Below are 24,734 nucleotides of genomic sequence, written 5' to 3' on the forward strand. Positions count from 1 at the left end.
CATGAGAATGAGGGGGGACCTCAAAGAAATCTCTTAGATTATAACAAGACTAGACAGAGCGAGTTTTGAGAAGATTTATAGCTCAGATTGAGGTTCTGAATGTAAGTTTTCTCACTGAGCTGAAAAGTTCATTTTCAGATGTTTCGTCACCATACTGGGTAACATCATCAGTGAGCCTCCAGTGAAGGACTGGTATTAGTGACCCGCTTTCTATTTATGTGTTTAAGTTTCCTTGGGTTGGTGATGACATTACCTGTGGTGATGGTGGTTCCTGTGATGATGTTATTTCCTTTTCTTTTTCTCAGAGGATGGTAAATGGTTCCTGTGGTGATGTCAGTACCACCCTCTGAGAAAAAGAACAGGAAATGAAATCACCACAGGAACTTACATCACCACAGGCAATGTCATCACCAACCCAAGGAAACCTAAACACATAAATAGAAAGCAGGTCACTAACACCAGTGCTTCAACAGAGGCTCACTGATGATGTTACCTAGTATGATGATAAAACGCCTGAAAATGAACCTTCCAGCTCACAAGCAAACTTACATCCAGACTAGCCAGAGTAACTGCAGAAAGGAAGTAGCTGATGGCAGGGAGTCTAGAACCAAGGCTCACAGTCTGAGGACATGGTAAACCATTTAGGACTAAGAGGAAGAAAAATTTCTTTGCCCGAAGCGTGGTGAGCCTGTGGAATTTGCTACCACAAAATGCAGTTGAGGCCAAAATATTGTGTGATTTTAAGAAAATAGTTGGATAAAGCACTTGGGGCTAAAGGAATAAAAGGAAATGGAGGAAACGTGGGAAAAAGCTATTGAGTGGAATGATTAGCCATGATCATAATGAATGCAGCAGGCTCTAAGGGCTGAATGGCCTACTCCTGTTCTTACTTTCTACGCTGTAATACTGCACTTTATTGGATTGTTCAAAGACCCGATAGCCAGGACAGATAAAAGGCCTTGTTTTTAATAGAAGATGTTGTACTTCTTCAAAATGAGCCTTGCCACTTCTTTTGAACTGATATTTTCCTATTTTGTACATGAACTGTCAACATCAAACAAGAGTTCAGACACAGTCAACCAGATTTCTAGTAAAACTTCTTTTAAAACAACCTTAACGCAGTACATTCAGAATATCAAGATGTGAAATGATAGTGAGTGACATTTATTCTTCATAGGAATTTCTCTATTCTACATCAAAGGATAACATATGCTTTGATGAAGTGTTGAGTTGTAGTGTTCATGAAGAAGCCCTTTTGAAGAGGTTTGTTCTGGACAGGTGTGAGGTTTCTTAGAAATACAGCTGTAGGATGAACAAAGCATATTTTCTTAAAGAAAGCACCTAATAAGATAAATATATTGACAGTTACTTGATCAGCTAGGTCTGAGACTTGCTGAAACCAATAGCATGTTTGTTTCCAAACAAAGTTTCTAAGTTTCCATGTCATGTAAAGAATACAGGATATGTTGTAATCCTGAAGCTAGAGTTGTGGCTCCTCTTAGCTTTGGGATAGGTGTGGAGGACACTAGATATATAAGAGATGGCTTCACATTTGCATTGAGCTATGATTCATACTGCCTCCATTTGTCTCGCAAAATATCTGGCTTAGAAAGTAGAATGTTACAAATAAATAAATTAGTAACAATAATCTTTGAAGAATTAAGATAAACTAAGATCATGGCTTCAGGATGGCACCGTTTATAGAATATGACTACCGATGTGCGAACTTAAATCCTTAAAACCATGTGAACAGTAGGCAAATGGGTCTTGAGATTGTGGACTATTTTGACTGTCTAATAGCACAATCTGCCATGCAGATGATACCCTACATCTAGCAATAAATGAAGAAGAATTTAATTGCTTTATACTGTTTTAAGGGAAAGTGGTAGATATATTCAACTGCAAGGAAACATACAACATGGTAATGACAAAAGAAAAAGGTCATTTCAGCATGCAACACCACAATTAATGGCAGCAAATTAGAATACATCCGTCAATTCATCCAGTAACACATGATGCCAAAAATAGTGCAGAAATCCGAAAAAAGTATTATTACAAAATGAAGGAATATTCTAAAGAACATTAGTTTGAAACCAGAATTTATGTGCTTATATATTATGCCTGGTCAGCAATGAATGAGGGATATGAAGGCTGGAGAATTACGAAAAGGGGAAAAAAATAAAACCTGACTTCAAAATGTGGTGCTTAAGAAGGATCCCAGTGTAAGCTGAATGGAGAAAAGGATTAATGAAGAGGAATGAGTGATAAGAACCCCCGAACTCTGAAATAGTATCAAAAGAAGACAAATAGCGTTCTTTGGGACATGTCATAAATGCAGAACAGTTGGAAAAGGATTAACAGAGATGAACAAGAAGTTGATGGTGAACTTAGACAACATCAAAGACTGGTTTAACCAGAACTCCAACAGCCAGGTCGTCCACTGTTGCTGTGATCAGAAAGTTTGGAAGACCATGCATATCAGTCCACTTAACATGACACTAAGACAGTGTAAACAAATAGCACAGCCACATGCTGAACCTACAGCCCTCTTCAGTTCTGAAGAAGATTCACACTGGCCTCAAAATGTTAACTGTGTTTCTCTCTCCAAAGATGCTGTCAGCCAGACCTGCTGAGTTTCTCTTGCAATTTGCTTGCATTTCACAGTCTGAACCTGACAGCCACACAAGATACCCAACTAGGTTGATAGCCTGTTTTGAATTTTACTTGTTTTGACTAAAGGAGTAATTCCCTTCTGACACTCCCAAAAAAAAAGGGATTCTCTCAGGGAAGACATTGCAGAAAATCACACAGCTGCAATGAATGGTTTTCTGTTAGTTATTTTTAATGGATAAACAATCCAAGCTGTGTACCTGTGGTATCTGAAAATGAGCTCTCTGCAAATGTAAACATCCTGTTGGGAGAGCTAGCTCACAGAATCATCCTTCATATTTTGCATTATAATGAGCATCAGTAGCACAGTCTCAATCAATGGGTGGGAACCAGAAATCTCCTAATCTGATCTGGAGGTAGGCAGAGCTGCCCACTTTCTCCTGCATCATTTGTGAGTGGTCTAGAGCCTTTTTCCAAGTCCATCAGGAAGGATGCGAGCCGAGAGGGATGACTATTACAGGCAGCAGAAGACTGCAGATCTTGCCTCCTTGTACATGAATGATGTTACTTGTTTTCTGTTTGGATCCACTGTCAGTGCACAGACTCATGAGCTTCTGCAACTAATTTGAACTGGCCTCAGGAGCCAAGGTAAATCAAGGCATGATCAAAGCCACGTTCTTTGGGAACTGGGTCAACCGATCCTTTAATCCCTTCGTCGTCAGGACAGATTATCTGAAGGTGCTGGGAATATGGATTGATGATACCAGAGCATTCGCAAACACTTGGGAGGAGTGTGTCACTAAGGTGAGGCAGAAACTAGGCCTTTGGTAGCTCTGCTCCCTCTCCATTGCAGGATAAAACCGGGTCATCAGGTATGAAGTACTCTCTCTGTTGTTATATACAGCACAGGTCTAGCCTATTCCCAGACCTCCACTGTTGCAGTCACTCAGTCTTCATCTGGATATCTAAGATTGACCATGTCTGCAGGTCTGGATAAAAAAAACTCTGGATAAGTGGGGAAGAATGTACCCAATGCTGCCCTCATCCTAATTGTCACTTTTGTGTCTGGTTGCATCAAGCTGTGTGTAGACCCTTGATGTACAAACACCAAATGTTATTACATACTGAGATTCTACCTGTTCCCGGTATTGCAAAGGGTGGGATGGTCTCGGTGCCATGGAACGCTCCAAGTAATTGGACCATTCTGCATCACCTGTCCTTCATCAAGAAATCTGCAATGAAAACACTTTTGACTACTGGTCCATCAGGAAGTGGTCAGCACATAGCATCCTTGAGCCCCTGTGAAAACAGGAGAGGGTAGATCCTGTTCCCTGAGCAGACTGTAAGAATCATTTGACAAAATGCCTCATGGGCAGAACTTTCCAACAAGCACCAATACATCGCTTGGCTGGTGGCAAGAAGGAAACAACCTGTGAGATCCGTCACGTACGCCTGGATTCTCTGTGCATCGTCGAAGTGGATGCTGGGGTGAGGCTGCCACAGATCTCCTGCTGGCATGTGCCTTTGAAGTCTGGAAAGAGATGCAGTGGATTTTGTTGAGGTTCATCCTGAGCGGATCTGTGGTGTAGGGCTGTTTCCTAGGATGCACACCGAGACAAACATCAACTGCACTTGGAGCATCACTAACTCCGGGAAACCCACTCTTTGGTCTGCCTAAAACTCGTTAGTCTTCTAGAGCAAGGAGTTATACTTGACCCAGTGTTGCAGACTGGCACATTCTAAGATCCAGGACTATGAGCTAAGGGATGCACAAAAGCTTGGGGCAGCTGCCACTAAGGTGCAGTGGGGAAAGAACACTGTCTAAGGACTTTCTGCCAAAGTACAATGGCGGTCCGTTCAGTTATTGGACCCTCTTGGTGCTGCAAATGTATGCAAATGTAATCTTATATAAATAAGAAATGCCTTGGATTTGCTTGTTTTCCATATGTAAAGGCTGTTCAGAACTGAACTGCTGTAGTGACTGTATATAAAGATTTTTAATGCATTAAGTATATTTTTGAAATAAACATTTGCAGTATAATGAACTGTACTATATTTATATGTTAATGTATTGTGTTTGAATTTGATTCTACAGTTACATTTTGACTATTTGACTTTACCCGGTGCTTCAGTTCCAGGTCTCATGGCACTACTGCCACCTTGGTGAATGGTGAGCACAAGTCCTGATGTCCTCAAAGTAGTCATTGTTCCTTTCTGGATAAGTTTAGAACTTTTTCTGATCTTATTTTATTTTCATTAATTTATTTATTACATTATAATTTTGTACACTTCATAACTTACATACTCCAATGTAAGATATTTTCACATACTAAGAATGTTTCAATGCATTATGGATGCAATTGAGATATAAAGATCATTCATGTATATAAAAATGAGATCACTTAATTGTTTAACAATTTTAGAAAATGTCAGTTTTAATCACATATTTAATTGATAGTTATCACATCCCTCTCATTCAACATGGCTTTTAACTGATACAATACAGAAAATCATAAATAAAAATGTCTATTTTTTGATTTCTGCAAGGAGGTTGCTAGTCTCTGGTTTACTGCTTCATACTTATTTATGAAGAAGCACTGAGAAAGAAATTATAACTAAACTGTTTACTGGAAAGAGAACATCAATAAATATTGTGTCATATCCAAACATGCGAATTAAAGATGAATATTGGGAGCCTTCACATAGTAATAGGCAAAGAGCAAGCACAATCCTACCAAACTATGGATAGAGCTTCATTAAAAAGAATACAAAATAAGTAATGGACAGAGTAATAGACATGGTTATGAGCCCAACACAATTTTATGGATCTATTTCTGTGATTCACTGTTTATTGATGTGTATCACAAACAGACAAGAACTGAACAATTACAGTATTTGCCATTAAAGAATGTTGTTGCCTATACACCCACAGTTCAGCTCTGCTGGGGATCAGAAATCACAGTAATTTGTTTTGACAAGTGCTTGCATGATAAAAAAGTGTTAAATGGAAGTCTTTCCTTCTAGTTCACCAACAACTAACTCTGGAATGCACCACATACTTGCTACTAGAATTCTAGTTGGCAAACATCCTCTTTTGTCTATCTCACTTCCCTCTCTCTCTAGTTCTGGTATTATAAAAATGTAAATAGAGAGATGAAGGTCTTTCCTCCTTGCACAGCATCCAGTCAGGTTGTGCAACTAAAGGTACAAGATTCTTAGATCCAGGTAAGTCCTGTTGTTTACAGACAAGATTCACGTGTCGACAGGCCACTACAGGAATAGCAAGTTAGATGCATATTTAAAAAGCAAACACGGACAGCATGCATAGTATAAACATTTGGTGTAGTCAGAACCTTGACTTAATTAATAATACATTTTAATCCAGATGACCTTCTTCTGCAGATAAAGGGACTCCTGAGTTAAGAGCAAGGATTTTGCAACAGCACATTTTTAAAATGTATATATCAAGAAATATACACAGTATTTTTAAACTGCTAGCATTTGCCAGCTTATGTTTTGGAGCTCCCTGCTTCAGTAGCATATTCACTGCAAGACTGATCTGAATTCAGAGTCAAAAATGTGGTGCTGGAAAAGCACAGCAGGAGAATCAATGTTTCGGGCATAAGCCCTTTGTCAGGAATGAGCCTTGTGGGCTGGGGCAGCTGAGAGACAAATGGGAGGGGGATGTGGCTGGGGGAAGGTAGCTGGGAACGCGATAGGTAGATGAAGGTGGGGGAGAAGGTGATAGGTCAGAGAGGAGGTTGGAGCGGATAGATGGGAAGGACGATGGACAGGTCAAGAGGGCGGTGCCGAGTTGGAGGCTTGGGACTGGGATAAACTGGGGAGAGGAGAAATGAGGAAACTGGTGAAATCCACATTAATCCCGTGTGGTTGCAGGGTTCCAAGGTGGAAGATGGGGCGTTCTTCCTCCAGGTGTTGAGTGGTTAGGGTTTGGCAATGGAGGAGGCCCAGGACCTGCAGGTCCTTGGTTGAGTGGGAGGGGGAGTTAAAGTAATTAACCACGGAGCGGGGGGTTGGTTGGTGCGGGTGTCATAGAGATGTTCTCTGAAATGATCTGCAAGTTGGTATTCTGTCGCCCCGATGTAGAGGAGACCACATCGGACGCAATGGATACAGTAGATGACATTTGTGGAAGTACAGGTAAAGGACCCTTTGGGGCCTTGGATGGAAGTGAGGGGAGATGTGTGTGTGCAGGTTTTGTACTCCTTGCGGTGGCAGTGGAAGGTGCCTGGAGGGGTGTGTGGACTGGTGGGCAGTGTGAATTTGATAAGGGAGTCACGGAGGGAATAGTCTCTCTGAAATTCTAATGGGGTAGGGAGGGAAATATATCCCTAGTGGTGGGGTCTGTTGTAGGTGGTGGAAGTGGTGGAAGATGATGTGACGTATACAGACATTGGTGGGTGGAAGGTGAGGACCAGGGGTGTCCTGTCCTTGTTGCGTTGGGAGGAATGGGATTCAAGGTTGGAGGTGCGGGAAGTGGAGGAGATGCGCTGGAGGTAATCGTTAACCATGTGGGAGGGGAAGTTGCGGTCTTTGAAGAAGGAGGCCTTCTGGGACGTTCTGTGATGGAATTGGTCATCCTGGGAACACATGCGGCGGAGGCGGAGGGATGGAATAAGGGATGGTGTTTTTATAGGAGGCAGGGTCAGAAGTGTAGTCCAGCTCCATCCAGAGCCGCAAAGGATCCTTTCACGTCTGGCAAATTACCCAGAGTAAGTTAGCTAGGTTGACCACCAGGTTTTAAAACAGACAAAAACTTATTCACAAAATTACTGGGGTAAATGTAGAATGACATGGAATGGGCTTGGGTGGGATACTCTTCGGAGGGGTTGGTGTAGACTTGTTAGGTCAAAGGGCCTGTTTCCCCACTGTAAGGATTCTTAAAAAAACCTCAGTCTATCTATGTTGTTCCAAAAAATATGTGCAACAGTCTCAATAGACAAACCGCTTAAACACAGAGCAAAAATGAAGCAAAGGCTTATAGGTCGAAGTTAGAAGGGCAGAAGGAGAAAGAGTCCAGAAGCCTGTTTCCACACAGCCCACAGCTGACTCAAATAAGACTTCAGCTTCCAAGGACTGACCACTCTTCTTTCGTTATACAGGTTATTTCTAAAACATGAAAGCTTTGGCCTAAAGTCTCATCTGTTTACGTATAAACAAAAAGGCCTCTCAGTAAACTCTTTCATCTCTGTACCAAACCAGTTGTTTTGGAATCCAGGTTGTTTTATGTCCCCTCTGAAAAAAAATCAAAAACACAGTATCCTTGAGAAAAGGTACAGTTTTTAGAAAAAAGAACAGCTTTGTGACACCTCCCCCCTTAAAAAAAACCCATCAATATCCAAAGATGGCATCATTTTTTAAAACCCTCCAAATAAAAACTGGTTGGTACTCTAAGACACACATATACATGACACTGCCATGGCACCCCCACCACCAAATGCCTCTGTACCTCATTCAAGCCTTGATAACACATCGGCAATCATGTTTTCGCAGCCTGCCACATGTGCTATTGTCAAATTGAATGGCTGCAATGACAAGTTCCATCTAAACAGTCTGGCATTTTTGTCCTTAAATTTCTCCACAAATATCAATGGGTTTGTCTCAGATGCTGGGAATATAAACACTGAAATGTTGTAATGTAACACCAAGCTCAAAGTGTCTTTCTCAACTGTTGAATATTTCTGTTAATGAATGTTCAACTTCCTGGAAAAATATCCGATGGGTCTTTCTATGCCCTGTTATCCTCCTGCAGAAGCACCGCACCAACACCCACATCACTGGCAACGATAACCACCTTGAAAGGCTTCGTGTAATCACGTGTGGCTAATACTGGAGCAGTGGTTAACCCAGTTTTTAGGCTGTCAAATCCTTTTTGACAGTCTTCTATCCACTGAAATTACTTGCCCTGTTCTAACAATTTGGTGAGTAGAACAGCCACACTGCTAAAATTCAACACAAACTTTCAGTAAAATCCACTCAACCGCAGTACTACTCTTTTCATTGATGGTGTGGGAAATTCCCCAATTACTTTAGTTTTTGCATCTTGTGGGGTCATTTGTCCATGTCCAATAACATGGCCCAGGAAGGTGACTTGGGCTTTGGAAAATTCACTTTTATCTGGGTTAATCACTAAGCCTGCCTTCCAAAGTCGATCGAACAAGTCTGATAAATGCTGTAAATGTTCCTTCCATGAGTGACTAAAAATCACCAGGTCATAAATATACACTACACAGTTGGGTAATCCGGCAATGACCTTATTAGTTAATCTCTGAAATGTGCCAGAACGTTTTCCATACCAAATGGCATGACTTTAAACTGATATAGTCCATTTGACATTACGAAAGCCAAAATTGCCTTTGCTGTTTCTGACAAAGGTACCTGCCAGTCGCCTCTGAGCAAGCCCAACTTAGAAATGTAAGTTGCCTGTCCCACCTTTTCAACACAGTCCTCCAACTGTGGAATTGGATATGCATCAGTCTTTGTAACTGCATTGACTTTTTGATAGTCCACACATAACCGTTGGGTACCACCTGGCTTTGGCACCATGACTATGGGTGAGCTCCAGTCACTGTAACTCACTTCGATTATGCATTCTTGGAGTATGCATTCTATCTCCTTCTGCCAACTTTAGAGGGTTATGCCTATAAAGATGTTGCTTAATCGGAACAGCATCTCCTATGTCTACAGCATGCACAGTTAGGTTAGTACTTCCCAGTTTATTTCTGCATATCTCCCCACGTGATAGTAATAACTCTTTTAGGTCATTTCAATTTTCTTGTAGAAGGTAACTCAATAATTTATCCTAATTTTATACAACTTCCTCATTGTCCAATTTGATTTGAGGAATGTCCAATTCAGAATCCTCTGAACCTTGTTCTTCCTTGTGGGTTGTAATCATTAACACCTTCTCTTGCTTTCCCTCTCTGTCAAAATACCTTTTGAGCATATTCGCATGACACGCTCTGTGAGATTTCTTCCTGTCTGGAGTCCCTATCAAGTAGTTCACCTCACTCAATTTCCTCTCGATTTGATATGGTCCACGAAACTTTGCTTTTAAAGGTTCACCTAATACTGGAAATAATACCAATATCTTATCCTCAATGGAAAAATTGCACATTTTTAATTTCTTTATCCACTTTTTGTTTCATTGTATGCTGCAATACTTTTAAATGCTGTCTAGCCAACTCACCAGCTCTATTTAGTTGTTCTCCAAAATTTGACACATAGTCAAAATGGGTGGTATCTGAATTCTGACTCATCAATTTCTCCTTAATCAATTTTAACAGCCCTCTTACTTCATGCCCAAAAATTAGTTCAAATGGACTGAATTACGTTGATTCATTTGGTGTATCTCTGCTTGCAAAAAGCACACATGTAACTCCCTTATCCCAATTATCTGGACAGTCCTGACTATAAGTCCTCAATGTGGTCTTTAGTATTTGATGCCATCTTTCTAGCGCTCCTTGCGATTCTGGATGGTATGCAGTACATTTGAATTGTCTTATTCCCAAGCTAGTCATAACCTCCTTGAACAGTTTGGATGTGAAGTTTGACCCTTGATCTGACTGCATCTCTATTGGTAGTCCGTATCTAGTAAACAATTTGAGTAATTCTTATACAACCCTTTTTGCTGTGATATTGCGCAATGGAACTGCCTCAGGAAATCTAGTTGATACATCCAACATTGTTAATAAATACTTATTCCCACTTCTTGTTTGAGGTAGGGGACCTGTGCAATCAATCAAAACTCTTGTGAAATGCTGGAATAGATTTTAAAGGTGCAGGTTTTATTACTGTCTGTGATCTTCCAATAAGCTGATATATATGACATGTCTAGCAAAATTCAACTACATCCTTTTGTAGTCCATGCCAGTAAAAATGTCTTTGTATTTTAGCCTGTGTTTTCCTCACTCTTAAATGACCTCCAAGTGGTAGCTCACCCACCATTCGCAATACCTCCTTTTTATACCCTACTGGCAAAACAATTTGATGAATTTCTGCCCATTTCTTATCTACTTGAATGTGCGCCGGTCTCCATTTCCTCATTAAGACATCCTTTGTTAAGTAATAACAGACAGGGATGCATTCACTCTCCTCTGTATATGCCTTTTGATACAACTTCTTTAAGTTCTCATCTTTCTGCTGTAACTCAATATGCTTAGCAGAGGTAAAGATACTTGCATGTTTAACTATCTGCTCTGCTCTGTCCCACTTATCTGATCAAAAAGTCTTTGATTAGGCTACTTCAGCTTCCTTATATGTGCCTTTTGATCTCTCCTGCTTCAGCTTGTGACTCTGTCATCTTGTTAAGACACAATCTGGGAAGATTCGTGAATAAACATCCTGCATTGCTTCAGTTGCCTGCGTCTCCACTGGCTTTTCAACCAGGGGAGGCAGCACACCTACCGGTGTATCAGCTATATCATTTGCAAGGACAAATTGTATTCCTGGAGCTGAGAGTTTGTCCAGTACTCCTACCACAAATTCTCCACTCTGTTTTGGACTCTCCAGCCTCACTCTACATAATTGAGTGCTTTTTGTTTCACCATGAATTCCAATAACAAGTACCTTTTCTGGTAATAGTCCTTCAGGAGTACATATCTCCTCATTCGTCAGCATCACAGACTGAGAGCATCCTGCCCTTTAATATTGTAACCTCATTACCTGTTACTCCTGGCCAATGTGAATAAACTTTACCCTTGCATGTATTTTTTTTAAGCAGATCTGGCACTTCCTCCCTAATCAACCTCTGATGCAGGTTTCTAGCTTCCACTGTGCTTTCAGTTACCATGCCAACAAAACTTCCAGGCTTGTCCTGTTTTCCCACATTTAGCTTCCTCCTAGCCCACCAACACTGTGATTTTATGTGGCCCACTTTATTACAATGAAAACACTGGAGCTTTTTATCTTCTTTGTCCCCTTCAAGGGTTTCCTTTTTACCCTGTGGTAAGTTATCCTTATGATATTCACTGAGATCTACCTTTCCCTTTCCACATGAGGAATTCTCTTTGACCCAATTTCTATCCCTCCTGGACTAAAGTTGAGTCTGGAAGCCAAACTGCGTTTCATGGACCAGCTCATAATCATCAATCACTTCAGCTGTTAACCTTGCCGTTTTAACGCTTTGCTCTTCTGCATGGGTTCATGCTGTTTCAGGCAGTGATTTTTTGAATTCCTCCAAAATTATTGTCTAAGGGCGTCATAGGTTTGCTGCATTTTTAAAGCTCGCAACCACCTATTGAAATTACTTTGTTTGATCCTTTCAAACTCAATATAGGTTTGACTAGGGTCCCTCCTTAGAATCCTGAAATGTTGTCTATAGGCTTCTGGTACAAGCTCATATGCACTTAAGATGGCTTTTTTCACATCCTCACACTCTCCAGATACCTCCTCTGATAGTGATGCGAAGACCTCACTAGCTCTATCTACAAGTTTTGTTTGGGTCAACGAAACCTAGATGGCCACTTTTTCAAATGAGATGAAAAAGGCTTCCACATCCTTCTCATCAAATTTAGGCAATGCTTGAACATACTTAAATAGTTTCTCACGAGGCTTTTGACTACCAGGGGCTTGCTCAGCCTCACTCTCTTTCTCACTAAGCCTGCCTTCAGCCTTCATCTCCATCTTTTTATGCTGACTTCCCTTTTTAAGTGTCAATTTCTGAAGTTCAAATGCTCTCTCCTTTTCTCTCTGTCCTGCTGCTCTCTCTTTTTCCCTCTCTTCTGCTTTTAATTGTAACTCAAACTGTTTCATTTCTGCTGCTCTTTCCTTATCTCTCGCCTCTAACTCAAGCTGCAATTGCAATTATCATCTCTATAGATCCTGATGGTATTTCCAGCAAATTTAAATGCTAAGCTACTGCTGAAATCATCACATCTTTCCTCACATTTGGAGGTAGCTTCAACACCAGCTTGTCTACTTGCTCCTGCAGCTTGGTCACCTTCTATAAAACTTCCAAAGTCACCTCGTTCACCTCCAGAAAACTTTTGGCGACTGAAAGAGGCATTGCTATCCCAAGCTTTGTCTATCCAACCAAACCAACACCCGAAATAAAGACATGAGCATCTACTACTCGCTGTTCAAATCAAGGACAAGCCCCCAATCTGTTATGGTCTAGGCCAGATCACTCAAAACATTTTCTTAAGCAGGCAGCCCAGACCGTAGCTTTGTTATTTGTTTCAGTAAGTGTACAGTGAAAATTACCCGGAGTAAGTTAGCTAGGTTGACTACCAGGTTTTAAAACAGACAAAAAATTATTCACAAAATTACAGGATGAAACTGTTATGGAGATGTGGTGTATGTTTAAGAGAGTTAAAAGCAGCAGAACTATCAGACACAGCACCAAGTGTTCTCAATAAGGCAACAATGTATTTAACACTGAGTTGAACAACTCGAGTAGTTTGTTGCCTGGAGACAAAAACAAATTCAATTGCCAAGTAGTTTAAATTATACCCTGATAAAAAATACCAATTTCCAATCAAGTTTGAATTGAGAATATTGACAATCTTAAGAGTCAATGACACAATCTGAGGCTATGGGGTATTAGACCAGGGGAAAATTGAACAGTTGAAAGGGGAACTGACAAGCCCAGCATGTAACAGACTGCCTAAAAAATAGCTCTCTTAAAAAGGTACCTTTTCGATCAGTAACCTGTGATGAAGAAATTCCTAAGAAGAAAAGAAGAACAGGAAGATCCAAATAGAAGAACAAAAGCTGCCTGGTTTTGAGATAAGAAGTGTTGTTTTGTAAATCTTATCTGGGAGTTTTATTGGACTAGTATCATAGAAGGAAAGGTAAAAAATAGGTTAGAGAAAGAAATTGTGGTTAGTTAACTATTCTCTGAAGTACTTTAAGAAATAAAGTTGTTAATTTTTACTTTACATAGTTCTTGGCCACTTGAATTTTTATAGATTACTGCGCGGGATAAATCTTTTCTGTGTTGCTGGTTTAAATTAAGCAGGAGGGTTTACCCCGTGTCGTAATAAAACACAAAGAACAGAATAAAGAATACCCACAGAACTCAGTCTATCCAAACTAGACTTAATTATGCTGATCTGAAAAATATGTGCAACAGTACCAATAAACAAACCCCTTAAACACGGAGCAAAAGCTTACAGGTTGAAATTAGAAGGGCAGAAGGAGAGAGAGTCTAGAAGTCTGTTTCCACACAGCCCACTGCTTAACTGACTCAAATAAGACTTCAGCTTCCAGGACTGACCACTTCTTTCGTTATATAGGTTCCTTCAAAAAAATGAAAGCTTTGGCCTAAAGTCTCATCTGTTTACGTATAAACAAAAAGGCCTCTCAGTAAACCCTTTCATCTCTGTACAAACCAGTTGTTTTGGAGCCCAGACTGCTTTATGACCCCTCTGAAAAGAAATCAAGGACACTGTATCCTTGAGAAAAAGAACAGCTTTTAGAAAAAGGATCAGTTTTGTGACAGACACCTCCTACTACCCCCTTGACCACGACCTCACCTCCCATCGCCAAACCATCACCTCCGAAACCATGCACAACCTCATCACATCTGGGGATTTCCCATTGACAGCCTCCAACCTCATAGTCCGAGAATCCTACACCACCCGATTCTTCTTCCTATCGAAGATGCACAAACCTGACTGCCCCAATCAACCCACTGTCTCAGCCTGCTCCTGTCCTATCGAACTTGTCTCTACATACCTTGACACTGCCTTGTCCTCCTTTGTCCAGGAACTCCTCACCTACTTTCGGGATACCACCCACGCCCTTCACCTCCTCCAAGACTTTTGTTTCCCTAGCTCTCTACACCTTATCTTCACCATGGAAATCCAGTCCCTGTACACATCTATCCGTCATGACGAAGGCCTCCAAGCCCTCCATTTCTTCCTCTCACACAGTCCCAACTAGTACCCTTCCACTGACAGCCTCATCTGCTGTGCTGAACTGGTCCTCACCCTCAACAACTTCTCTTCCCAATTCTCTCACTTCCTCCAAACCAAAGGCATAGCCATGGGCAACCACATGGGCCCCAGCTATGCCTGTCTCTTTGTCGGGTACGTGCAACAGTCCATCCTCCGCAGCTACACTAGCACTAACCCCCACCTTTTCCTCCGCTACATCGATGAATTTATCTGCGCTACCTCCTGTTCCCACAAGGAGATTGAACATCAACTTTACTAACACCTTTCACCCCAACCTCAAATTCACCTGGTACATCTCGGACACCTCCATCCCCTTCCTGGATCACTCCAACTCCATCTCCGGTGTCTGACTAATCATGAACATCCACCACAAACTCGCCAACTCCCACAGCTACCTGGATTACACCTCCTTCCACCCTGCCTCCTATAAAAACACCATCCCTTATTCCCAATTCCTCCGCCTGCACCACGAGTTCCCAGGATGACCAGTTCCACCAGAGAACATCCCAGATGGCCTCCTTCTTCAAAGTTTGCAAATTCCCCTTCCATGTGGTCGATGATGCCCTCCAACGCATCTCCTCCAATTCCCAAACCTCTGCCCTTGAACTCCACACCTCCCAATGCAACAAGGGCAGAAACCCCCTCCAGTCCTCACCTTCCACCCCACCAACCTCCATATACATTGCATCATCATCCACCACTTCCACCACCTACAAACAGACCCCACCAATAGGGATATATTTCCGTCCCCACCCCTATTAGCATTTTGGAAAGACTATTCCCTCCACAACTCCCTTGTCAGATCCACGCATCCCCACCAGCCCACACCCTACTCCTAGCATCTTCCCCTGCCTCCGCAAGAAGTGCAACACTCCCCCCTCACCTCCATCCAAGGTCACAAAGGATCCTTTCACATCCGACTGAAATTTACCTGGACTTCCACAAATGTCAAATACTGTACCTGTTGCACCCGATGTGGTCTCCTCTACACTGGGGAGACAGGATGCCAACTTGCGGATTGTTTCAGAGAACATCTCCGGGACGCCTGCACCAACAAACCCCACTGTTCCATGGCTGAACACTTTAGCTTCCCCTTCCACTACACCAAGGACACACAGGTCCTAGGCATCCTCCATTGCCAAACCCTAACCACCTGGTGCCTGGAGGATGCCTCATTTTCTGCCTTGGGACCCTGCAACCACATGGGATTAATGTGGATTTCACCAGTTTCCTCATTTACCACCCCCCACCCACCCCACACCTTATCCTAGTTCCCAAGCTTACAACTTGGCACTGCTGTCTTGACCTGTCCATTGTCCTTCCCATCTCTCTGCTCCACCATCCTCTCCGACTTATCACCTTCTCTCCCATCTTCATCTACCCATCGCATTCTCAGCTACCTTCCCCCTAGCCCCACCCACTTCCCATTTATCTCTCAGCCCCCCCCCCCCCCCCCCACAAGCCTCATTCCTGAAAAAGGGCTTATGCCTGGAACGCTGATTTCCTGCTCCTCAGATGCAGCCTGACCTGCTATCCTTCTCCAAAACCACACTCTCGACTGTGATCTCCAACAACTGCAGTCCTCACTTTCTCCTGTTCTGAATTCAGTATTAAAGCAAGAATTTGTCAAAGAAACAAAAGTTTTTGATGGAGCTAAGTGATCAATAGCCCCAGTCTCTTTCTCTTCCCAATACTGGTGCCACTGTTAATATTGAAGTGAGAAGGGTCATGAGAGTTTTCCTTGTCTGAAAACCTGAGCATGGAAGCATCATGTGTCACCATTTGTCCGAACTTTAATATACAGCTCAGAACTTTAGTATACAGTTACACCAAGGCTGATCCAAAGATTAGATCCTCACTTTCAAGAAGTCTATGGCTGCTTCACAGTTGGCTCTAGTTGAAGAAAGGTCTGCATTGAGTCTATGCGCAGTCTTAATGAGAGGGTTGTAAAATGGTGTGATCAGCTATGGTTGCAAAGGGTAGTCTTCGACTCCCATCTTTGCAATGCATCCAATCCCTTAAATGAAGCTGGAGCCTGAGAGTTCCTGGGTACCTGGCTCAGACTTCTAAAATGTGGTACCGATGGACAGAGAGGACTTGAATGCTGTGAAATGGAAGGCTAGCCTCTTAATGAAATCAGCTGCAGTATGATATAGCACTCTCAATGCAACATATGTCGAGTCTGTAGTGCACTTCACCTGGGGGAAGCCAGCTATGCTGGCAAAGCACATTACCGAGGCTGTGGCACTGACCTCATCATGGGGAAGTGAGATGATGTGGAATGATCTCACACAAATTGCATCAGTAACAGCCTTGATACCTTTGTGGGCTAAGGATTGGGAGATCCTATACAGGTCCCCTGAGAATCCTTGGAAGCAGTTACAGAAAACTTTAATGCAGCTGTCACCCAACCACTGGGATAGGATGGCCATCCACCCCTTTAGATCATAAGTCCTGCTCCAACAGATCATAGAAGAATCATAGAACCCCTACAGTGAGGAAACAGGCCATTCAGCCCAACAAGTCCACACTGACCCTCCAAAGAATAAATCACCCAGGCCCATTCCCCCTACCCTACTACTCTACATTTACCCCTGACTAATGCACCTAATCTCTACACATCCCTGAACACTATGGGCAATTCACCTTACCTGCACATCTTTGGATTGTGGGAGGAAACTGGAGCACCCAGAGGAAACCCACACAGACACAGGGAGAATGTGCAAACTCAACACAGGCAGTTGCCTGAGGCTGGAATCGAACCCAGGAGCTTTGAGGCAGCAGTGCTAACCACTGAACCAACATGCTACCCAAGATGATGCAGTTCTGTTTGCTGGTGCATTTGTTCCTCCTAAATTGCCCTGCATCTTTGTTGCACCATGGCCACAGTGACAATACTTCTTGCTGCAGCTGGATCTATTGATCCTGGTTCTAGTGAACCAATGTGAGGTATATTGGAAACTGAACAGGTCCTTAGTAATGTGATTTGGAGGTGTCGGTGTTGGACTGGGAAGTACAAAGTTAAAAATCACACATCAAGATTAATCAGTCCAACAGGTTTATTTGGAAGCACTAGTTTTCGGAACCATCTGATGAAGGAGCAGTGCTCCGAAAGCTACTGCTTCGAAATAAAGCTGTTGGACTATAGCCTGGTGTTGTGTGATTTTTAACTTAATAATGTGAGCAGTCAGCATTCACATCATTGTTGAACAGTCTTCGATGCAATGGAACATGAACGACTCTGATAAGGAGGGCCATAAAAATGCCTGAACATAGATCATTGATATAATAGATGTTATCCAGCTGTATGTAGCACAAGCCATGTAATCTAAATATAGTAAGAGATTGTAAGATAGATTGATAAGATTAATGAAACCATGTGTCCCCCAACTCACAACACCTGCAATTACTTCTGTTTTACAGAGATGAACATAAGCAGTTAGCAAAGGTCTGGATTGCTTGTGAACAGGATTTGTAACCTGCATATTTACATGGATTTCAGATGCACGATTCTACACTTATAGATGTCTTTTATCTGTACTGTTTAAGCACCCTCAGAGTGATAGACCTTGACATTGAGTCTGCACTCGACAGAGTGTGACATCAAGGAGTGCTGACAAATCAATGGTTATCAGGGACAAACTCTCCGCTGGTTGGAGCAATACTTGGCACATTGGTAGATAATTGTGATTGTTGGAGGTCAGTCATCTCATCTCCAGGACATCACTACAGGAGTTTCTCAGGGTAGTGTCCTAGGCTCAACCATTGTCAGATGCTTCAATGAACTTCATCATAAGGTCAGAAGTGGGAATATTTGCCGATGATTGCACGGTGTTCAGCACCATTCGCAACTCCTCAGATACTAGAACAGTCCATGCTCAAATTCAACAAAATATGGACAATATACAGGCTTGGGCTGACAAGCGGCAAGTAACATTCACATGACATAAATACTAGGCAATGACTCATGAGTGATTTAAAAAGACAATAAAAATGGTCTCCTTTTCAGCTTCTCTTCTGTCCTGCCTTACTATCAATAGTCCTCTTATATGCCTATCCCTTTCGTATCTCTATCTGGGCTCTGTCTTCACCTATCCACTCCTCCATACTCTGTAACAACATAAATACCCTTTTCCTTAGCTGTGATCAGTTCTGATGAAGAGTCACCAGACTCAAAATGTTACCTCTGCTTTCACCCCACAGATGTTGCCAGACCTGCTGAGTTTCTCCAGCAATTTCTGTTTATGCTTCAGTCCTTAACAGTATTGCTTGGTTTTAATAAAGATCTTAGTGTTGTAATGTATGTAACAGTTTATGTATTTTGAGTGTAGGCAAGAAAAAAAATTCAGATGATTTGCCCAAAGAAACAATTAAATTCGAGGAAAATATATTGAAAAAATATTCTCATAAATAACATGCTGTTAACATCTTTATTAGATATTTTTGCTTGTGATTTATTTGATTTGTAAGTGAATCCAAGACTGCAATATTGCTTTGTCTACTCCCAAAACAAAAGCATTAAGGAATCAGAAACAGTCATGAAGACAATGAATTCATTTTAAACAAAATGTAGAAAGTTGCAATTACTTTTCAGTCTGATTATGAGTGTCAGTTGCAATTTGCAGGTTTAGTCAGAAGCCATAATTATTTCAAATAATCAGATCAAGCTGGGGATTACAGGTCAGTGTTCCCAACTCCGAGTGGATACATTCCTGGGGTATCGTGGTATGACTGCATAACCTGCCACTTTCAACCACTTCACACAATCAAAAAGCCTTTTGTAGTTTCCAAACCTCCAATACTTTATTATTGAGAAAAAGATTGCTTTTCCACAGCACTGTCAGATATCCCAAAGTGATGTTACAGCCAATTAAGTACTTTTTCAAATAAATTCACAGCCATAATGTAGGAAACATCACATTCAATTTGCACACAGAAAGCTCCCAAAAACACCAACGTGCTAACCTATTTTTGTCATGTAGGATGTAGCACAAATGTGGCCCAGACATTAGAAATAACTCCACTGCTCTTCGAGGTAGTGCCACAAGATCTTTTACATTCGCCCAAGCAGGCAGATGATGCCTCCATTTAAACATTGGTTTAAACCCGAAAGACAATGTCTCCAATAGTACAGCACTTTGAGCTCCACCCCGATTTAGGACTTGAATCCAGATGATTCAGTGACAAAAGAGTGATAAGCCATAGTTGGCACAAACAATAAATACTCAAAGAAAATGAAAAATAAACACATACAATTTAATATCCTCAGTCATATATTTTTCTCCAGGGTTTCACACAGACAACAGTGGTATGGAGATTGATCTGTTGATGAAAACTCTGGGACAATCATGGAGTGTTGGTAACTTAATTATAGGTAGGTAGGTGGAGGGAAGAGGTGGGTGCAGAGTGAGAAACTGTTAGACTTGCAACATCCACAAACATGAGTTCATTGATAACTCTGCAATCATTAGGCATAGATAGGGTGAATAGCCAAGGTTTTTTCCCCAAGTTAGCGGAGTCCAAAACAAGTGGGCATAGGCTTAAGGTAGAGATTTAAAACGAACCTATGGGCAAACTTTTTCACGCAGAGGGCTTTGAGTTTATGGAATGAGCTGCTAGAGGAAGCGGTGCAGGCTGGTACAATTTTATGCCCGAAACGTCGATTCTCCTGTTCCCTGGATGCTGCCTGACCTGCTGCGCTTTTCCAGCAACACATTTCCAGCTCTGATCTCCAGCATCTGCAGACCTCACTTTCTCCTCAACAATTTTAAAAGCATCTAGATGGGTATATGAATAGGAAGGATTTAGATGGATATGGGCCAAATGCTGACAAATGGATTCATTTAGGGTATCTGGCCAGACTGAAGGGTCCATTGCCATGCTGTACTGCTCTACGACTTGAAGAAATAGGTTAAGATTATCAGACATGATGGTTAAAACATGGCACTGTCACAGAATTAGAATGCCTAGTGTGGAAACAGGCCCTTCAGCTCAACACAGCCACATCGACCCTCCAAAGAGTAACCCACCCAGACCATTCCCCTAACTAATGTACCTAATCTGCAGATCCCGAAACACTTTGGGAAATTTAGCATGGCCAATTCACCTAACCTGCACATCTTTGGACTATGGGAGGAAACTGTTGCACCTGGAAGAAACCCACGCAGGCACGGGAAAATATGCAAACTGCACACAGACAGTCACCTGAGGTTGGAATTGAACCTGGGTCCCTGTTGCTGTAAGGCAGCAGTGCTAACCACTGAGCCGTCATGCCACTCCTCCTACATGATCACGTGGGAGGCCATTTGGCACGTTTCCTTTCTGTTTCTCAGGTGGATATAAAAAATTCCAGAACACAGTTTCAAAGAAGAGGAGAGTTAATCCTCCTTCAAACTCTCCAACTCTTTCCTTCTTTGAGACACTCCTTAAAACCCTACTTCTTTGACAAAACTTTCAGTCATCTGCTGCAGTTTTGCCTTATGTGGATCAGGAATAAAGCTTACTTGATGACTGCTCCTGTGAAACGCCTTTTGTCACTTTAAGACTGCTATACAATTGCAAATTATTGATCTGAAGGTCACTGGACCTGAAATATTAATTCTGCTTTGTGTCTATAGGTGTTGCCAGACCTGCTGGGTTTTCCTAGCAATTTATGCTTTTGTTGCAAATTATTGCTGTTGTAGATGATCTAGTGTCACAGTGTGGTTGATGGGAGGTGTCTGCGTGCAAATCGGTTGCTTCATTTCTTACAATGAAGACAAAGACTACTTCAAAGCAGCACTTCATTGGCTCTAAAGTGTCTAGTATGCCTCATAGGGCAATGAAAGACACTGTACAAATTTGACTTCTTCCTTTCCATAAAAAACTCTCCAAACAAGCTTTTGCACACCTTTGCCCTGCCACATGAATTTCAATGGTTTGGACAGTGGTGGGTTGGAAATACGTGAGTCAATATTCCTACCTTTAAAAGCACCGTGCCCACGCAAGTTGTCAATCCTGTTCTCTTGGAAGAGGGGCAGAGATAGATAGGTTCTTGAGTTGCAAGGAGATCATGGGTTACAATGAGAATGGGACTGAGACATTTATCAGCCATAATTGAATGGCAGAGCAGACCCGATGGGCTGAATGGCCTAATTTCTGCTCCTATGGCTTATGACCCAAACAGAAAGTAAGAAAAAGGGAGGGAGACTCCACTTGAGCTGCAGTAGGCACATCGACAAACAGGCCACCATGACAAAGGGGCTAGTGTTGTTGTTGTAGTGGAACGACATAACGATTCTTTCGAAAATATGATTCGGAGATGACCACCTGATGGAGGAGCAGCGCTCCGAAAGCTAGCGCTTCCAATTAATCCTGTTGGACTATAATCTGGTGCTGCGTGACTTGTAACTTTCGAAAATAAACCGCCAGAACGGTAACGTTCATTCTAGTTTTTTTTTCCTCTCTCTCCATCGATGCGGAGTTTTTCCAGCAACTTCTGTTCACACTTGGTCGCCGACGGGATGGAGTGGCACGCCCGTCGGGGGCGCGGGGGTAACGCACGACGTTTGGCCAGCGGGGACGCGCGCGCGGGGGAAAAGCATGACGTAGGCCGCCTGGCCGCGCGCGCGACGACGACGGTCGGCGAGGGGCAGGGGCAGGGGGGCGCGCGCGCGGGGGTGAAGCACGACGCAGAGGCCGCCTGGCCACGTGCGCGATGACGTATTACGTAGGCCGGCGAGGGGCGGGAGACGGAACGCGCTCGGCGTTGGTCGGCGAGGCTGTGGGTGGTGGTGGTGGTGGAGGAGGAGGAGGAGGCACGCACGAAACATTGGCGGACGGGGACGTACGTACGTACGTGAGTGCGTGCGTACCCGGATGTGCGGCCGCTCTGTCCTCCTATCCCTCCCCTTGCGGATTTAGACGGCGGCACCGTGCGCTCAGTTCGGGCTTAGGGCTTTTTAATTCCCTTCCCCTCCCCCCACCACCACCGAAAAACAAACGAGAGGGGAAAAAAAAATCTGGGGTTTGGGAGGGGGGTTGGTGGAGAAGAGAGGAAAAACTCGGCTGCGGATCAGGCGTTTTGCAGCAGGAGCGGGCGTTAACAATTTTTTTTGGGGGGAAAGAACACCATCCTTCTCTCCCATTCCCCTTCCTTTCCCCCCCCCGCCCCCTTCCCCCCCTTCAAACCGCCGGTGCTTGGGTCAAAAAAAAACATCCAGTCACAACATCCAGGTGAAAACGGCGGTTGATCGAAGTCTCTGGAAGCTTCACCTTCGGCGGCCAGGATGGTGAGCGTGCCCTTTTTTTTCGGGGTGTGCTGGATGGAGGGTGAGGGGAGGGGGGGGGGTGCGTTTTTATGATCACTTCGCGCGGGTTTGTTTTTATTTGTGTTGTGTGTGTGTCGGCGCTGATCGTGAATGTAGTGTATTGTCTGAGCTCCTGGGCGGGAGGGCGGCCATCACGGTGCCACCGCCGCAGTGTGGGCCCGGACTCAGCTGGGCGCAGCCTTCGCCTTTCTCTCTGTCCCCCTCTCTGTCTCTCCCCCCCCCCGGGCAGTGGCTGGGTTCTCCTGGCCTCGAACCCCCCGCCCTTATCCTGCCGAGCCTCCAGGCCCTGCCACCTCTCCCCAGTCCTAACCTGGCGCCTCCCTCTTACCTTCTGCAACCTCCTGGCCTTGGCACCCGTTCCCTCGGATCGGCACCATTACATTAAACGTTTATTTTATTTCACACCCCGCCCTTTCCCTCATTGAGCTGCAGCTCCGGGGCTGCGTCCCACTCTTGCTTTTACTTGCAAAGCTGACTCTTATTTGCCAACCCCGTTTCCTTTTTCCTCCTTTATTTATAGGTTGCACATTGACACACTTCAGATGACTTGATGTGTTTTTTTTTCGCTGGCTACTCGGGGGGAGGGAGGGGGGAGTGGGGTGGTTTTTAAACTATGTTGTCCTTTTTTGGAACCCTCCACCTGCCTCAACATTACAGGAGCATTAGATGCAAAATCTAACTTTTTTCCTTGGTAGTTGTAATAAGTAATCATCTTTTTGTTTGGGCTATCCAGGTGGAGTTTGTTTGGTCGCCTTGAGTCAGGGGAATCTTTCGAGCTGTGCATTTTGTATTTTGAATGCTTGTTATGGATAGTGGAAAACATTTTTAGCTCAGTGTTGAGTTCAAGTTAAGTTTAAAATGGAGGGGAAGGTATTGGCTAGTACTCCAAAAAGACAAATGTTTTAGTGTAGGACTTTAGAGTGGAGCTGAAATGGTAGCTAACCTGTTGTCCAGTGAGGTATATTATAACTTAAGACTGAAATCAGATAACTTATCTATAATAACTTCTAAGTGAAGTGGAATGTGTCAGATGGTGGTGATCTTGAATAGAAAATACTAAAGATGTTCAGTAGATCAATCACCCTTTCTGGAGAGAACAGAAGTTTCAGAACTTTATACAAAATTGTTTGCCGCAATTGTAAAATTGAGCTTTGTATTAAAGCTTCAGGTATTGGGACTTCTAATCTGTTTTATCTTGTATGCATAGTTTTAACTTGGCTGACAATTTTTTCAACATGGATTGTTTTGAACTTTATTATAGGGAATAGGTGACAGTTCAGTCCTCTGGTTTCTAAAATATAAGTTGAATTGTTGGAAACAAATTGCAAAATGGAATAATTTAAGAAATAAGATGGGGTGGCTCTTATTAGAAAGTTGAAATAAAATCCCCATAGGAATCTCCCTGATCTTTATTTGGTATAGAAAATTTGTGATGGCATATGATTTCTTTTACTGTTTTTGAAAATGTAGTATGCCATTGTTTTTGAAATGTTTGAAACTCCACACAGGAGTTGTATAACTTGTCACAATGAACAATTGCTATCAAATAATTCTTAATTTGAAACAAGAGGACTATTTGACAGAAGCAATCAACTGTTTAAGTTACTGTAAATCAAATTAACTGTTTCAGAAATTTGAGATGTGGCTATGATACATTTGTACATCTATTGGAAAAACAAAATAGCTGGTGGGAAATTCAAATCAATGCTTCCCTTGGGAAATGTTTCACTATGTTGATGCTTGGGGGAATAGGATCTACCATCACTCCTTGCAACTGTGATCCCATGAGATGCAGTGTAATGATCCTGCAAGACTTCTCCTAACTAAGAACACCTGATGATTTAACATGTTTAGGTTTCTCTTGTGGATAAGTAAATTTACACCAGTTAATCAC

General features: G+C 42.7%; 2 protein-coding genes across 2 annotated transcripts in view; one reads left to right on the forward strand and one right to left on the reverse strand.

Annotated features, from left to right (window-relative positions):
• Positions 1–22,003, reverse strand: part of plek (pleckstrin) — a 144,010-nt gene extending 122,007 nt beyond the window's left edge. The window contains exon 1 of the mRNA XM_087991680.1: positions 21,493–22,003. Coding sequence (XP_087847806.1) covers positions 21,493–21,624 — 132 coding nt within the window. The 5' untranslated portion in view covers positions 21,625–22,003. The remainder of the gene's footprint in view (positions 1–21,492) is intronic.
• A 420-nt stretch (positions 22,004–22,423) lies between these two features.
• The window catches only part of LOC122553113 (calcineurin subunit B type 1), a 70,640-nt gene continuing 68,329 nt past the window's right edge, over positions 22,424–24,734 (forward strand). Inside the window, exon 1 of the mRNA XM_043696664.2 lies at positions 22,424–22,801. Coding sequence (XP_043552599.1) covers positions 22,799–22,801 — 3 coding nt within the window. The 5' untranslated portion in view covers positions 22,424–22,798. The remainder of the gene's footprint in view (positions 22,802–24,734) is intronic.

This window comes from Chiloscyllium plagiosum, unplaced genomic scaffold (assembly GCF_037043375.1).
Source record: "Chiloscyllium plagiosum isolate Xiang-an unplaced genomic scaffold, Cpla_swu_hap1 HiC_scaffold_10, whole genome shotgun sequence".
NCBI classification, from domain to species: Eukaryota; Metazoa; Chordata; class Chondrichthyes; order Orectolobiformes; family Hemiscylliidae; genus Chiloscyllium; species Chiloscyllium plagiosum.